General features: G+C 40.2%; 1 protein-coding gene across 1 annotated transcript in view; it reads right to left on the bottom strand.

Moving 5' to 3' along the window:
• Positions 1-17,283, bottom strand: part of kl-2 (dynein heavy chain 2, axonemal kl-2) — a 220,718-nt gene that overhangs the window by 535 nt on the left and 202,900 nt on the right. The window contains exons 32-67 of the mRNA XM_076625047.1: positions 16,914-17,202; positions 16,693-16,830; positions 16,009-16,179; positions 15,161-15,452; positions 14,981-15,072; positions 14,570-14,773; positions 14,270-14,475; positions 14,003-14,188; positions 13,557-13,776; positions 13,295-13,461; positions 13,000-13,220; positions 12,777-12,886; positions 12,595-12,710; positions 12,429-12,529; positions 11,904-12,082; positions 11,426-11,725; positions 10,984-11,271; positions 10,131-10,321; positions 9,655-9,830; positions 9,251-9,402; positions 8,375-8,539; positions 8,112-8,278; positions 7,554-7,725; positions 6,703-6,915; positions 6,099-6,314; positions 5,845-5,995; positions 5,213-5,362; positions 4,912-5,044; positions 4,104-4,448; positions 3,679-3,951; positions 3,116-3,460; positions 2,654-2,791; positions 2,315-2,591; positions 1,287-1,698; positions 523-1,076; positions 80-230 (exon numbers count right to left, since the gene is read on the bottom strand). Of these exons, the coding sequence (XP_076481162.1) occupies positions 80-230; positions 523-1,076; positions 1,287-1,698; positions 2,315-2,591; positions 2,654-2,791; positions 3,116-3,460; positions 3,679-3,951; positions 4,104-4,448; positions 4,912-5,044; positions 5,213-5,362; positions 5,845-5,995; positions 6,099-6,314; positions 6,703-6,915; positions 7,554-7,725; positions 8,112-8,278; positions 8,375-8,539; positions 9,251-9,402; positions 9,655-9,830; positions 10,131-10,321; positions 10,984-11,271; positions 11,426-11,725; positions 11,904-12,082; positions 12,429-12,529; positions 12,595-12,710; positions 12,777-12,886; positions 13,000-13,220; positions 13,295-13,461; positions 13,557-13,776; positions 14,003-14,188; positions 14,270-14,475; positions 14,570-14,773; positions 14,981-15,072; positions 15,161-15,452; positions 16,009-16,179; positions 16,693-16,830; positions 16,914-17,202 (7,661 nt within the window). The remainder of the gene's footprint in view (positions 1-79; positions 231-522; positions 1,077-1,286; positions 1,699-2,314; positions 2,592-2,653; positions 2,792-3,115; positions 3,461-3,678; positions 3,952-4,103; positions 4,449-4,911; positions 5,045-5,212; positions 5,363-5,844; positions 5,996-6,098; positions 6,315-6,702; positions 6,916-7,553; positions 7,726-8,111; positions 8,279-8,374; positions 8,540-9,250; positions 9,403-9,654; positions 9,831-10,130; positions 10,322-10,983; positions 11,272-11,425; positions 11,726-11,903; positions 12,083-12,428; positions 12,530-12,594; positions 12,711-12,776; positions 12,887-12,999; positions 13,221-13,294; positions 13,462-13,556; positions 13,777-14,002; positions 14,189-14,269; positions 14,476-14,569; positions 14,774-14,980; positions 15,073-15,160; positions 15,453-16,008; positions 16,180-16,692; positions 16,831-16,913; positions 17,203-17,283) is intronic.

The following is a 17,283-nucleotide window of genomic DNA, read 5'->3' as shown; positions in this document are numbered from 1 at the left end:
TTCAAACGAAAATTCTTTTCATCAATGTGGCGAACAATTTTTTTTCGAATAATTTTTATATCGTTGTCGTCGTTGTTACCTCTGGTTCTCTTTTTAAGCTCTTCCGCGGGTCGGAAGTGAATCACCGGCATGTTGCAAACAAGTTGCATAGGGGACGGTTCGACGAGGACACTGTTCCTCTTGTCCCAGCCAGCGCCTTCCAGAAAGATAGAGCGTATGTACACGCCGTCCTGTAATGGAATGTACACACGGTTAGAAGCATGCACACACGCCGCCACTTTCCTAGCTATATCACTACGATGAATTTTTTATCCCATCTATTTTTCCGCGGTAGGTTTCTTCTTTCATCGAAGGAACGCTCAAACGGCGACCGAAAATCAGAATAATTAAATTGATTTTCCGCATGTTTGATGTGTTTTGCTTATGTTCTTTTTGATTTTTAAAATTTCTTTTCAAAGTTTAAAATATGAAGTCGATTGAAGTTAGGACGGATATAACAAGATGTATTTAATATGAAATTACCATCGGTGGTTCGATTATGGCCGACTCGTCAATGGTAAAAACACTGAATTCCCAGGACAGGGAATCGATAGAGACGTTCCAGAGCCTGGCGGATGTCTGCAATACAGCGGTAAGGAAGCCGGTTGGGAACGTGAATGCGGCCAGCCAGAACAGCAGCGGCGGATGAGTAGTTCGAGCCCATTCATTGAAGTGTTCCACCCTGCTGACTAAATCCCTTGTCCAAGCACCCAACAGTTTCAACGACGGATACATTGTCAGCCAAATCGAAGGGACTCGACCTTCGTGTACACAGGTAAAGATTTCCTCAAGGTTTGATGACATCAACACCAAACCTTGGATCGCGAGTTGAAGATCTTTTAAGCTACTGCGAGTCTTTTGCAGCAGAATGTTGTAACGTTGTATTTCTTGAAGCAATACCACATCCAATGGTGATTTCTTTGGACCTATTAATTTCTGAGCTGTTTCGTAATCGATGTCGTTTGGTATTCTCGATAGTATGTCCATGGTTAAATGAGTAACCTTAAGAAATGAGAAGTTGATGTTGATTTTTATGTCTGTTAAATTTTTTATAGCGGAACGAAATTTGAGTTATTGCTCGATCTAGTTTGTAGACCTCCAGTAACAATTAGTGACAGAGCTGCTATGTTTTATTTTATCTTATTTCTAGCAGTAAAAATCTAGCGAATCTAGTAAAAGAAATGCTATGTAAACTGTTTGTTCCTAGAGAGTTTAGATAATTGAAATTTTCTATTGTCAGTTTTTACAAACCTTTTCCTCCTTAGTAGTTTCTTCTTTGGCAACTGCCTGGACCTGAAGTCCCATCAGAGTCTCGAACATATTTCTGGTTTCCATGATTAAACAGGTAATATCTGCGTTCGGGTGTTGACCGAACGCTTCCGGTTTGTCGATGGTCGGTAGGACCGTGATGAAATCGTGATAGGATGCCAACGAACCATCCCTCGGTATGTAATAGGTTGGTAGCGATGATAAACGATAATAGGGCACAGTCAGGGCCTCCTCGGTGAAATATTGTTGAATGTACGTCATTAGCAAACGACGGTCCCAGTCGTCGGTCACGTGTCCACCGTAACAAACACCTGCTATGAGATACTTCAATGATTCCCATGGCGTCACTGGGTATTCATCAAGATACACTTGCAAGAGATTTTCCGATACCTATGTTTAAAACGAAAAATCAATCGCACAGCTACTATTTTCCACCTTATAATTTTTCTCATATTATATCTTGTTTCTATATATCATTATAATTGAATTTAAAAAACATTCGAATAAAATTATTTTATTGTTTTGATGTTTAGTTGTAGGAAATAGAATCAGATCGATATTTTGGTCGTAGTTCTTAATTGCAGATTACACACGTCTTTAGATTGAATTTTTATTTCATTATCATGATCTGGTTAAGAAGTTTTAACGATCAAGTCTATATTTGTATATTATTGAACAAAGTACTTATACAATGGACTTAAAATCAAAGTGATGTAAGACAAGATTTTGAGAATTTCAAAAGTATCAAGTACTTTTAAAAATATCAAATTATTTTATAAAAACTGGCAGTAGACCGATTTACGCTATTATAATTTTAGGCTCTCGATACTGGATTAACTCTTATAGAATAGCGATTTAATAAATAAAATTGTCAAGTAATTTCAAAAACAGAAACGTCTGTAACTAAGAAATCGAACAAATGAGAAAAATCAGATTTTAGTAACAGTGTTAGTAGAATATTTCAATCTTGTCGATGGTCCAATCGCGAACCAGTCGATGAAATTACCACGAAGTCGGAGTCGTTGAAGCTGTAGATGACATTCCAGCCCAATTGCTGGAACTTTTTACGCTCGAGGAGAATCGCGTGGAAGAATACTAGGGCGAACAGAAGCTTCTTGTATTTGGACTTTGTTTGGCACAATTCGAACTGGGTCTCGGTTATTAAGCTGTAAAGTCGTTTCATGTTTGCCTTTAAACCTTTCGGTGGTTCCGTGGTCATCTTTATACCCGCCTGCAGGATCGATATAGGGAATTGGGGACTTGGGCTCGAGCTAAGCCACAATCTGCAATCGATTCGAGACCCTTTCATTATCAACTCAAGCGACACTTGCGATCAAACGCGAACCTGAATTGCGGGTGTATTATGGTTTTACTGGCCCCTAAAGTCTCCACAATCTTGTCCAATTTCGGCATCCAACTTAGCGATAAGTGACAATTCGCTAGGAACACCCAAGCCCCCTCTTTTGCACCTACTTCTATCATTCTGCAAGTAGATTTTTGTGAAATTTTTTATTATTAAATGATACTATTATTAAATTTAGTATTAAAATTGATATTGTTACTAAGTTTAAAGTATAAAACTTGTATCAAAGAAAACAAAGTGGAAATCATGTAAGAAATGAGTCTTCTTCTATATATTCATGCTTTATAAAATTTTATTTCTTATGAATACGATAGTTAAATTCCTATTATTCCTGAAATATAATATCGTTCGATTAATTCGGATTTTTTTTTCAAGTACATTAATCTACAGAATGACATGTTCCTTAAAAGTCTAAAATTCTACTTTCTTTTGTATAAAACCGACCTAGTGGCAATGGGCGCCTGTCCTTGACCCAGAGACAGAGTCATAAAGTGGTTAGTCATTTCCTGGCTGTCGACTAGTTGCATCAGGGTGCTCGTAGGATCCACGCCGGGCGAGAGGACGAATATAAGCGGAGTCTGTGCTACGGAATCGTCGAGCACTGCCTTCAGGTCGAGTACCGGTGGCTCGACGAACCTTTGACCGAGATTTAGCACGATGAAGTTCGCGATACAGAAGGAAATTCTGTCAGGACGGCAGCTACGTATTACTAGCATCTTCTGAAACACGTTGCAATTCGTCTCCCACTCTGCTACTAGGGGTGTGTTTTCTGGTTCCGTGTTAACGTACCTAAATATTATTTGATTTTTATTTTATAAAAATAGTAAATTTTTAAATGGTGACTTTTAGACGATTTACCAATCATGTGGTTTCGTATTAATATACCTAAATATTATTCAATTTATAAAATTATTATAACATTTTATAATATTAAATAAAATTATAATTAATATTTCACAAAAATAATAAATCGGACTGTTTGATATAACAATTTACAGGAAACGCACCAATTATGCCAATCTCGTGGGAACTGTTCAAACGAAGAAACAATTCCATGAAATCCAGCCAGCTTATCGAGTTCTGTGATATTATCCCAAGTTTCATCGGGCAACCAGCCAATCGGCTTATCTGGCTGATTCTCTCTGTCCAGAACGATTCCACCACGCAGCAAGAACGCATACTCGTTAGGAATCACCTTATCTTGTGCGTCCAAGATCTTCATACACATGTTAAAGGAAAAGAGTAATTTGTGTTGTTCGAAGAGACCTCGACACGTGTTCCTGATTCAACGAGAGTTGTCTTTGAGTGGTAATAGCGCAATATAAAATCAACATTTTTATACATGAATTTATTTCATCGTTTTGATTTTTGCGATCGAGCCTATGAACGTTACTCACATATTTCGTGACATTCTGTATAGGGCTATACGTACTTGTACAATGCATAAGTGTGATATTCGTTTAGATTCTCGATTCTTTCAGGGAGCTTTATACTTTTCGCACTCTTGTCGATCGACAGCATAAACAAGGTAATATATGCGTCCAAGGCGAATTGGTACATCGGATCAATAAAACTCATGTCGTTCAAGACGAAGAAGAGGATCGCGGCACGATGTGCACAGGACCTGTATTCTTCTCTGGCAAGGTCTATCTCCTTCTCTGTTTGTTCAGACACTACCAACGATTCCTCGATAGAGGTCGAGGTCGCCTTTGACGATTGCAACGTGCTCAGTAAATCCAGGTCGTCCAGTAGAGTGTCTCCGGCCACGTTCAGTAGACTGTATGAAATCACGGCACATATAAATACCTTATGCTTCCTTAACTCTTTGGAAGTTGTGAAATCTTTTTATGTCCTTAGATAGATATATCGTAAAAGTTGCTGACAAAGAACAGCTGTCGTATGAAGACCACAAAGACAGTCGTAATATCCTGTTACACTGTTAATTCTGATCATTGTAGTTAGATGTATCCGTAATTCTGTAATTGAAACATATCTTGTTAAAAACGAGCAAGTGTTTGGTAATGCTTCTCAATAGTATCATGTATCCATTCGCAAAGATCGATGCTGCGATATAAAGATATAGATTTAAAAACATTTTTTCAAGTATACCGTGATCTTTGACCCAACTGTTAGTTCTGCAACTTCCACAGGGTTAACTCTCGTGTTACGTGCGCTTTATTTCCAACGTATTATTATCATGTTACAGAGGAAGGGATCAAAAGAAGCAAAGGATATCTTACTGGAGTATTTTGTCTTCGAGTTCTTTGAGAGTTCGTTTATTGGACGAGATCGTGAAGACCAGATTGTCCTTCTGTTCTTCGAGCTGCGGCTTCTCTTTTCTGACCACGATTCCCAAGAGCTGGTCTTCCAGTCCTGCGCACAGGATAATAAGGTTCTAGACTTTGTCTCCTCTGGCTACCTCTTCCTCTACCGCCCTCTCGATCTAGTTCGCCTCCCGTTCATCCTTCTCTCTGTGTCCATCTTTTTCGCTCTCTATTATCTACCCTTTTCCAACTGACGCACGATAAGACAATTAGTTACCCTGTTCCTTAATGGCGAAGTTACATAACGTCGTTTTAGTGGATATCTCCGGGGCGTAATGGGGGTTCGCGAGTTTCGTCGTGATGAAGAGCCGGAACTTGTCGTGGTAGCTGATCATCTTTTCGTTGAACTTGATCATCATCTGGTTCTCTGTACAGTCAGAGAACACGTACTGTAGATGGACGCGATTTAGCGTTGGAAGGTAAAGTTTACACGTTTCGAGTGCCAAAATATGCAATTGGAGAGGCCTTTAGAGGGATAAGGACTTTCAATTCGGAATTATCTCTTCCTGTTGCTCTCTAAAGTATACGTATTAATTTTTGACGATCATACAGCAACTTTCATTAATACGGAAGCTGTTATTAATTTACTAAGAAAAAAGTAATAGGGATTAATATCATATATACGGATTTAATAAAAGGTTATAAACAGAATATTTATTTGTAAATTATCATTGCAGAATTTAAATCTTCTCTATAAGACGAAAACGATTCTGAATACAGCCATTATACACAGAGCGCAGCGTTTTTATTGAATTTACGTTTAACTGCATTGACTGACAATGAGTCTTTGATGCTTCTTCCATTTGAATTGCTATTGAACTCCAATAATTTCATGATACTTTTACATACCTATTTTCACTATTGCTCGTTCAAGGATCGGGTTCAATACCGGATCGATCGTTTCACCGATATTTTCTAGTAGAACTGGTTTACCATATTGGATCGCGTATTCTAATACTCTGACGAAGTCTGGTTGGCCGAAATCGATCACTTTTAGAGACTACGACCGCGAAAAGATCGAAGAGATTTCGCTTAAGAATGTTTGTGTAATTAAGATTCTTTTGTAATTTGTTTGTTTCCTAGATTGGGTCGCAGATACTTACGTTCTTGGCCTCCATATTTTTCAGCCATTTCACTGCTTGGCATTGTGGATCGATTACTAATGGCCACCTTGTACCTCTGACCACAATGATACCGTTCTCAGTACTAAAATCATCGGATGGTAATCCTTGCATGTTCCAGTCTCTGATGACCGCAGGGTCGGCCAGGAATTGTTTCACATCGAGCTGGGGTGACGTTGGAACTTCTTTTTCTTGCACCTTCGAGTTCGTTTGCGGACACCATTGGAAATTAGAGAACAAAAACATCGATACATTTTGTTTATTAAATTTTATATCACTGCCGACTACTTTTCAAAAAAGTGGTCATTTTTCCAGAAGAATGTTGGACGATCACCCCGCTGTCGGAAATCTCAGAATAAAACTATTTTGCAATCATCCTTCTGGAAGAATGATAATCATATCTAAATAAAACTTTATATTAAAAGAGCTGGTATGGTTATTTTCACAACTGCACGGCAACATATATGATACACAATATCTAACCATCTTGGATTTAAACGGACGCGGAAGGTTTTCTGCCCTCTTGGACACATTCGCGAATTATGACGATTACTTTCGACCATTACGATGGAATCACTTAACTCACCTCTTTCATCCAGATGCTTATCAGTTCCTCTCTGTAATTGGATACGAACGGGCCCAAATAGGACACAAAGGCGGTGGATATTAGGCAATCACCTGGCAACCAGTCAAAAAACTCGGCCAGCGAAGCAACCGTGTTCTCCCATCGAATTCGCTCGCCTGAGAGACCGTCGACTAGCATCGCGGCTCGCTCCAGTTTCAACTTCAGTAGTTCCGCCTGAAAACACGCGGAACTGAAAGTAGAATCGAGTCAGCATAGTTGAAATTTAGTCGTTGGCTCGTTCGCGAAATAAGACCACCAGATCAGCTGTGATCGTTCGAGTACACCCTATCGATTCGACTTTCGTTGTGGAATTCTGGTCAGAGCTGAAAGAGCCGCGGAGTTATTTCGTTGGAAAATATATTTAAAATAGGATCGAAGAAGTAAATTGAATTCTTACCGAATTAGAAAGAAATAGAATAGCGCGAATGAAATTTAAAGCAGATATGTAATATTACAAAGCTTTCATTTTGCCAGTCAACCTTTAACTACGATATGATTCGTTATCGCAAGATATCGAAAGAAATTTTGAACCGCGAAAGAGCCGCAAACATGTAAGACAAATATCAGTGGAGGGACTTTCTCGGGTCAGGACCAAAAAGTAATTCGAAAATTCGCGCTGAACGCAGTCCGTGCAAATACGCGATGCTGATGATATCTGGTCTTTAAATAGCGAGCAAACGAAACTTTCTGCCAAAGCGCAAATCCGTGCAAATAAAACTATATGGGAGAGGCACAGCCGAGGCCACTAGACGTTCATGTAGTTTCAGTTTCGAGATGGGGATTCAAATCGAGACGATTATTCAGCTACTCGCCAGCTTAATTAACTCTTCTTTCTCCTTCATCTTTGCGTCGTACATCTCCTGCAGTTTCTTCAGCTTCTCTTGCAATTTCTGCAACTGTTGCATCGCTTCTTCTAACGCTTGTTCCTTCTCTTTGAGAGATTTCAACGCAGCCTGCAATTTTTCCCTCTTCGGTGCTACGATTCTGCGATTTCAATGGCGTATTTTTATCTAGTCTATCGCAATTTCTTTCATTTCCTTCGAACTGAGAATAGAAGAAGGAACTCTGTGTTTTAGAGCTTCTTCTGTTTCCGCGCTTCTTAACCTCTTTGCAAATGCGTGCTATTTACGAGGACATCAAAACGCGCATATACGGGCATACCAAGTAATCCAAACCAAACAAAGTATGCTCGATTTTAATAAATTGCTGCTCCACGAAAGATAGAAAATTTTATTCATCGTGAATTTCCCGTATATTCTCCGAAATATATCTATCTATTATCAGCTACCCTTCACGATACGCGTATCACTAGTTGAGAGCCACTGTTCTATTCCCATTCGAAATATTAATCTTCAAGAGAGATAGATTACCTGTAAAGTTTCCCATATTCTTCCATGGCGATGACCCATATGCAGAGTGATTTGGCTGCCACAGACACCAAACCTACTTTTTCTGGCTCAAATTCCGGGTTTGACGTGTACCTGCTAATTTGTCGAAGTGTCCTGTCGGAGATGTTGTCTTTGTCGAAATCTCGCAGCTAAAAATTAATATGCAAACGCAGAATATTCCGTGAAATTTTGTTTGGAATAGAAAGAGTAGGAAGAGGATCGTTGGTCTGTGTGCTTTTCCTTACCGTGTTGAGGAAGTTCACGTCGGCTAGTTGACGCTTCGACTCCGTCCAACTCGGTTCCGAGGTTTTCAGGATCATTACCGCTTCCATTACCATCTCCACTTTCGGCGGCGGACGCGTGAAAGATCTTATCTCCGCGATATCCTTCTTGCTCAGCGCGTCCAAGGCCTGTGTTACGGATAACAATTGATAGGGTGAGATACGAGGCCAGTATCGTACCGATAAATTCGACTATACATATGGATGAATGCGATTTCGAAGGCAGAACTCGTACGTATTGTGATAAGGGATTCGAATGGGAACAATCGAAATTTTACTTTGTACAGCGTGTACAACAGCCGGCGAAATTATTCTTACTACAGTTTAATTACTACATTTGACTAATATATGTTTGGAAATTCCATCTCTAATCGAATTGAAGTTTCCAATTTTCCCTCAACTAATTGAAATACTGTTATACGGGTCACGATCGATGATCGATCGAACGACGAAGCCGAGAGCTGCGTCGCCGCCATACATCCTCCAGGATTTTTCTTAACAAAGCAGTCCATGGAACGAATTTATGTAACACGTCCGGTGTTACTGTCGTCTATAAAACGTACCGACGAACTTTGGCGAGAAACTTTTTCGGACGGCGTGCATAAAACGCGAAGTTGAAGGAACCGAGCGGTCGTCGCGAGCAGGGAAAAGTCGGACGCGACGGCTGCAAATAATAAGGACGTATACCGGGGTCCGCCATCGAATTCACCATTTTACCGAATATTCGAGGCGTAACACCGTTCGATTCACGGCGAAGTAGCGCGCTGCTTAATCACCAGTAGCAAACGAACCGGAACGATATTACCGAGACGATAGAAGAATTAATGTTGGGGAAGGTACCTTCATGGCCTCGTTCAGAGCTGGTTCAACAGTTGCGAGATCAGCTCGAGCGATTTCTTCGAGCTTTTTGCACTCCTTTTGTTCTTCACCGATCCGCTGCGATCGCGCGGCTACTGTCTTCTGTGTCTCGTCCGCGTCGCGACGCTGATTCACTATTAAATCACGTGATAATTGGAACAGAGACGGATTTCCCAGCTTTAAGTATATTCTGAGTATTTTAAATATTTTAAGTGATGGAATTTTTATTATTAAATCACAATATATATAGTGTTAAGGTTTTATGTTTCTGAAAGGAAGATTAGCACGAGTGAATTATTACGTAAGTCAAGATCACGCGAATTTTCCTTGGATTGATCTAATTGCACTTAATGACGATACATCAGCGTTGAGAGGATGACACGTACCGATCGTTACCAGAAACTCTTCGCATTCCCTGGTAGATTTATGAACCTGCTCCTGTGTGACTTCCAGTTCCGTAGCCATTTCGTTCACTTTAACGCGGGTGTCGTCGATCTTCGAGAGACCGTTGCGAAGTTTGTTCGCCTGGATCGCCAAGTCCTCTCTCTTCTCCGCCAGCATTCTGAAACCGAGGGTCATCCAACTGACATGACGTGTCGTTTACCTTGCTGCCTTCCGTTTTCAAGTTATTTTCCATTTTTATACAAGTTTTATTAAATCACGTGCATCCTCAAAAAATATTTTTAAATAATTGCGACGAGAAGAAGAATATTTCAAATAATATCTACGAGTGTTTACTACGCAGAAAATTACAGAACTTTACCAAAGATTTTTGTGGTCTCACTTTCCAAGGAGATTCGTGAATTTTTCAACGAAAACCCTTGTTAAAGAGATTTTGTTGGCTAGCGTGGCAGAGACTCACGTTTTATAGCCAGCAACTAGTTCGAGGAAATTCACTGGTGTCACGTAATTGTAGCGCTTCATCTCAGCAGCCATTCTGCTGGAAAACTCTGACACGGTCTTATGGATCAGAGAGAAAATAGCCGCGATTCCATCCCGCATTCGCTCTTGAAGCGGTGGCAAAGGAATCGCTGTCGCCGATTGTCGAGGTTCCTGTAGAACATTTTGGTTTTACGATGTAAGCTCTAACATTGATCGTACAATTCATCAAATTTCTATTTAACCTCATAACTATGCTCATATGCTTAATATGCCTAAAAAAACACACGATACCAAGGAACAACATACAAATAAAGAAAAAAGAGCGAGGACAGAAAGACAGAATCTTTAAAGCGAAATGTTTAAAAATAAATATAATGTTTAAAATAATTAATAATAAATAATGTTTAAAAATAAATATACAAATAATTTGATAAATATTTAACTTGAAAGAGACTTAAAAACTACCAAGCAAGCAAATTACAACTAGAAGATAAGAACAAAGAGTAAGAGAAATCTGGGATTCCTGTCGCCGGTGTTCCATGCTCGAACACTCGAAGGAGGATACATGATCGAGGCAAATTCAAAAATATTAAGCGCCTGGTTGCCGGAAACGCTTGGACGATTGCATTTCGGAAGGAAGTTTGCCAGACGGGGTGAGGGTGAGTTGTCGAGAGGAAAATAATCGGATTCCACGAAATGGAGAGGACGTGAATGTGGTTCACCCTTCCTTCTCTCTTTCTCTTTAGAGGCGGTGTCTCGATTCCGGAGAAATCGGAATCGAATGGAATCGATCGGCCGGAAAGGAGCGGTAGAAGGCGCAGTCGAAGACCAACCGCTTTATTTTCGCCGGTGATAGTGAGCGTCAGATTGAGATTCATGAGGAACTTGTTGCCAACTTCGAGGAGGGCTTCCCTTGGCCATTCCAGGAACCAATCGATGGTCGTGCAGTTGATCAGGCTCGGGTACTGGCGTAATCTGTTTCTGAACGCGTCTCCGATCGGGCTCATGCATACCACCAAGTGCATATTGGCACGCGCCCGCTCGATCAACAACGAATAGATCGCTTCTGTCGTTGGTACTCGCCCAGCACGTATTACTTCCTTTGTCAGTTTCTTTTTAATCTATCGCACAGAAGGACAGGAATGCATGTACAAGTCTTTCGATTCGTTTTAGATCCATAATCAAGAATTTCATTATGGAAAATAGATATCGCAAATGAAATTCGATAGGAAGGAATAGGAAGTGGATGAAATTTAGTATCGGCAGGAAACATACTTCTTCTATCTCATCACTCTTGTAGAGATTGGCCACTTCTCCCGTGCTCAGTATACTGTTTATTACTTCTAGAAATTGCTCCTCGGTCACTTGCGTGTCGTTGAAGAGGAACGTCGTGGGTTTCTCTTCCACGCCTGTTTTTGAGTATAGGACCTTCAGGTCTTCGCGGAATTCGGGTAGTTTGTAGTTTTTTGTAACACAGATCTGGAAGGTGGCCAGTTCGCATATGTAGCTCGCGATTCGGGATAAAGATTGTCTTCCGCTTCCGCCGATCCCTATTAGCAGCATGTTACCACGGGGCTGTCGAAGGATATTTCATATCATTTTCTATCGTGATAATTTCATTGTTATCCTTTATTTTTGAAAATAATCATTCGTATCACGAATTTAATCAAATCGATTTCCACGTGACCTAATGCATTTTTTTAATTAGCTTAACTAGTTTTATTATTCTAGATTTATAAGAATCGTTACTGACTTGAGAGATCACGCGAACTATACGGCAGATGTGTTCAATCGCGTCATGGAAAAGAACTAAATTCATGCGAACCACGCCACTGGAAGCGTTATATTCGTCCATTTGATTCTCTATATACGTCCTTACGGCAGTAAGGTTCGTAAGGTCCTCGTATATGTCCCAAACGTTCATGAAACTACCTGCGAGTGTCGTGGATTAAGTCTGGATTAGATTCGAGTTACATTCGAATAAACTGACTTAGGTTTAACCCAAGTTAGACCTGGATTACACGGAGCTAGGGTTAAATAGTGGCCAGATTAAGTTCAACTTAGGAATACTTCGGTATCTTTCTTCAGAATTCATTAAGGATCACACCGCACTAACACAACATTTCATTTGCAACTTTTTTTTACAATCAATTTACATTCAAGAATCAAGTTCTATTTTTTAACATTGTGCCTGTGAGAGGAAATTCCAAGGATTCCCATAATACCTCTCTTATTAAATAAACTATCGTTTGGCCCTTGATGGGTCAATTCAACTTACCAAATAAGGGACATCGTTTTTCGGGGCAGATATTCTGGAAAGTCAATTCAAAGTGTTTCCCAAGTTGTTCGCCAATTTGATCTACGAACCATTCTCTGTCTCTGAAGAAGAAAAAGATTCGTTTCTGCGAGAAAGTGTTTGGGAGGATTTTTTGAGATTCGCTTACTTTTCGTCGATCAATCGATCGGAGAAGACTCTGAACGTCTCATGCACCCATAGACGAAGGAAGGTTTGTCTGGAAAATTGGTAATCCTTATGACTTCGTAGCAGACCTTGGAAAACCTGTTTGGCAAAAATATCGAAGGTTGAGTCACCGAGAAAATACAGGACCCAAAGTAACGCTTCTACCTTCGATATGTCCCTTAGATTGAACAGATAGTGTATCTTCGCTGGCGTGGGCAACATCTTGCTGATCACTTTGTTATACAAGCCGATGGTGGAAAGTGTTATTTCGTTGGCTGATTAAGAGAAACACTCTTTGTTTAATTCCTTACTTACGGTAGTTTTAAATTAAAAATGGAACATCTTTTTCAATAAGGACATCATAAGACGAAATGATACGTCTACTAACATATTCCCTTCACTTCTGCATGGAATTCACCAAAATGTTGATTCAACATCGACCCATATATTCTGATGATTTGCTTCTCGACCGGGAACGTCATATTAATTACATTAAACTTTGTCAATAAGCGATTCGTAATAACGTTCCGACCTCCACCGGGGGGACCCATGGCCGCCATTAATTGTAATTTCTGTATAAATTTCTGTGTTTGTTTCTCTCGATCGTACCTTGACACATTCATCAAATAATATTATGTAATGAAATATTATGAGCTCAATTGTTAAAATTAACGAGATTGTACCAGAAACCGTATCCTATCCACTGCCGAATTAATTCCAATGGCGGCTGCGAGCCGTATATCTCTTTCATAGGCATGTTAAAGTCGTCCATAAAGGTGATCAGAGTTTTACCGCCTGCAGGAATGTACACACGTATGGTCCGTTTCTCGAGTCTGCTCTCAATTGTGTCCTAAAACGCGCGAAACTTCGCCAACTTGTTCCGATGCAAATACATCGTTTGCATTCCTTAACGAGCGAATCTTTCGTAGGAAATCGCGGGTTTACCTGTACGTTTTTCGAATTCGTCTGGGCGGACATGTTCAGAGTCAGCACGCTGTATTTCTCCTCGTCTAGGAAGTTTAATACCGACTGGAGTATCGACGTCTTTCCCGTGCCTACCGGACCTACTATAAGAACTGGGAATTGGTTCTTTAGCAGCGAGTTCACGATGAACTCGTATCGAACTGTGTCTACGGTCGGCACTACTATCTTGTAGAACGGCATCCTGGTATGTCGAATTATTCATAGTTATTTTATTCGTTTTACTTTAATATCTTTATTTCGAAAAATATACGGTGATTTTAATTTTCTTTTTCAGAGAAATAAAATTTTTTTGGTATACGATAGTGTAATACAGGGGCACAAATAGAAACATACACTTTCGTTGGAAAGTCTTAGAAGAACCAATAAAGTCTTGGAAAGATAATAAAATGTAAATTGTTTAAAATTACCTTGACTGGATTCTCCATACCGGAGGCAATCTTTCTTCCCAGGAAACGAACGATCGTAGTCGAGAGTCTACAAAGTATTCGTATACAGTGTCTCGCAGTGGGAACGTGCCTTCAATCTCTCGTATGAAATTATCCACCTTAAATCTACCCTCCTCGTTAACCGACGCACAAATAGACCATATCAAACTAACACAAAATCAAGTCTCTGTAAAATTAGATCTAAAAATTGCGTCTTCTGGATGTGAGATCTTTTTTGAAAAATTATACCAGAAGAAGAACCACATTCTGCAAATATTGGCAAACATGTCTACGTCTCCCGTGAACTCAACCCCATTTTCAGCGGTGGCAAGCACTTCTAGAAGCTTGCATAATGATTGAACGGCGTTTAGTTCGGGAACTGGGACAAGATCCTCGCATTTCCGTCGTTTAAATTCTAAAGTATCGTTCACGTGGGCACTGAACAATTTTTTCATCTGCAGTATATATTTCACTTTAGTTGTCGTATCGATTTCACATCTCTAATTTGACTTTTTCTATCAAAGTTTGTAATAAGACTAGGCGACTTACTTCTTCCACGAATTCTATCTGTCGTTGAAACTTCTGAAGCCAGCTGTGCATGTAAGGTGTCCAACCAAGGTCTTTGTAATCGTTATATACCATTCCAGCCCGCGAAACCGTCGCTGGAGAGGCGACAGCGAGGTCTTGGACCTCGAATAATAGCAATACTTGATTCGGCAAAGTGATTCGATCGTTATTTATAAGAGTTAAAACCTATAGACACGTTTATTTCGTAATAACTTATACAATTTAGTAATAATTGTTAACTTATTATTTGTAAGTTTAAAAAAACAGAATTATAAACTTCTAGACCCTTCCCTTTAAATATAAATTTTCTTCTATTCGAAGGTTATTAACTAAGAGAAATTCTCTAAATAATATCTGGATTTTTGGAGAGAGTAAAGCTTTCAGGACGCGTACCTTGTTATCGTCCATTACGCTGTTCATGTTCTCGATCCAGTCAGCGTCCACTGGACCGTCAAAGAGGATCCATTTCGTGTCAGGGCTATCGTCTGTCAAAAGTAACGAGACTCTGTCGACTTTGTCCAATTTGCCGCGACCAAACCGTGGTAGCCAAAAAATATAAAGAATTCTGTGTACCGGAACAGGTTTTTCGCATGATCGACGATATAACGCCATCGTGCCATTCGCCAGTGGTGAGATTGTATTCGCCGTAAAGTTCAGCGAGGCTCAACGCCTTTGGATTAATGGGATAGACATGAACGGCGGTGTATCCTGGTTTCTTGTCGTTCTTCATGCTCGTCATCGCGTGCTGTAACACCTTCCATGTAACCGTCTTCGCTGTGTTCGACTCGCCCACTATCATCGTCGAGTGCCTCGAATTCATCGTCTCGTACAACTCGATAACTTTCGTCAGTATCAGGGGAATAGGCTGTAAACAATGTTAGCTGTGCAAACTGGCGCGCGTGCACTTCCAGAAGTTCACGCAGCCTCCTAGATTGCGACGTTAATGGCGTCTGAAGACGATCGACTGAAATTCGGGACCGAATTGAAATACCAGTTGATTTTCGCCCGCTTTGACAGTCCAATTAAGGGTAATCGAACCTTTAGCGTGAAGTATATTTTTAAAATTAAATTGAGGAGGAATGAATGCATATATACAGGCGCGTTGATCGTGTTCCTTGTTATAGCTGCTATAGAATTTTATGACACGATAAAATTCGTTTTTAAAAGTTAACGTGCAATGAAAAAATCGATATCTGTAAGGATGTATGGAGCAGTTTTGTAATTTATAGAGTACATTATTCTCAGCTCGAATCTATGGATTCTGATTGTTAGCGTGCAATATGCAAGTACTAAAGATTACTATTTTGACGAACATGGTAATATTTCCTCGATCGAAGGTTCTTTTATTAAAAAATAAACGCCTGTAAAGATCAGCACGTCGTTCTGCGTTCGATGTAAGGGGCCGAGATGTTCGAGATTACCTGGAGCTTCAGTTTGATGGCCTCCTTGATTATGTAACCGATAATTTCGCTGTAATCCACCGCTGGTATCTCCGCATCGGGGAAGAGATCGCTGGTGATACCAAGGAACAACGGTAAGTCGTCCGAGGTGAGTTTAGCAATGTTCATATCCTTCATGGCAAGAATGATCACCTGCGCGAATGATTCACCATATATTTTCATCGTTCCCTCGTTTTACCGATCACGTAACGTCTAATGCCGGATCGAACGATCGCGCCACGTTTATCGCGGTAAAGCGACCGGATAAACGTAGTCGCGTAAGTCTCGAATCTATCTCGAACACGGTGTGTGGCGACAGAGTAGAAACTGTTTTAGAGAGAGAGGAGTGTAAACAAAGTGGTAATCGAGAGAAAAATGGCAAAGTAAAGATATAAGCGGCGGGGATTGACTGTAGCGTAAAACGATGAAAGGCTGAGGCGATGGAAAATTGGATTTTTCTGTCCTTATGTGGTTTTGTTGTTGTAAAGAAAAGAACGAAAAAAGGGAATGGTTAAGCTATCGTTACAGTGGTTTCGTGTTCTGACGAACTCTAACGAATGAAGCATCTGAAGATTAAAATACATACATATACTAATAAGAATTTCAATTGTTATTGAATTATATATGCAAATTATTCATCAAAACACGTATTCTCTGCAATCTTACTTCCTCGTCCGGCAGATTCGGATAAAGCCTCTTCTTTTTTCCTGCGTATCTCGTTAAAGTCACTATTCCCCTCAAACCAAAGTCGTAATGAAATTGTTTGCTTAATTGTTGCTGAGCTAGCGTATATAACGTGAAAACCTACAAAGAAGAAAGTAGAAAAAGGAAAATGGATTAATTCGAGTCTCATAAAAGGATATATTTTACTGAAGGACTGTACGAACCTTCTTGGCGAGAATTCGCGTCTGTTCGAAACCCTCGCAGAACAAATTGATCTCGGCGATCATGCCGCTGTCAGGCACCATCATTGAAATTGGCCTGAACATGGATTTCAGATTATCAGGCAGTTCAGTGCGACCTGCGTAACCTGGATTCATCGTGATGAAGACGCCGCAGGTGTGCACCAGCGATATTTCATAGCCTTCGAACACGAACCTGGTGAGTTTCTGCGAGAGTGCAGAGAGAATCGAGAGTATCTGTTGTGCAACCACCGATAACACCTCGATGTTTATGCTATCGTGGAGAAAACGAATTCAATTGTAGTGGCCATCAAGTGTCATTGCACGAAGGCCAAACAACATCGAAACCAGCGAA

Source organism: Bombus vancouverensis, chromosome 15 (assembly GCF_051014615.1).
Source record: "Bombus vancouverensis nearcticus chromosome 15, iyBomVanc1_principal, whole genome shotgun sequence".
NCBI classification, from domain to species: Eukaryota; Metazoa; Arthropoda; class Insecta; order Hymenoptera; family Apidae; genus Bombus; species Bombus vancouverensis.
The sequence above is the reverse complement of the archived record's forward strand: the minus strand, read 5'-3'. Positions and strand labels throughout refer to the sequence as shown.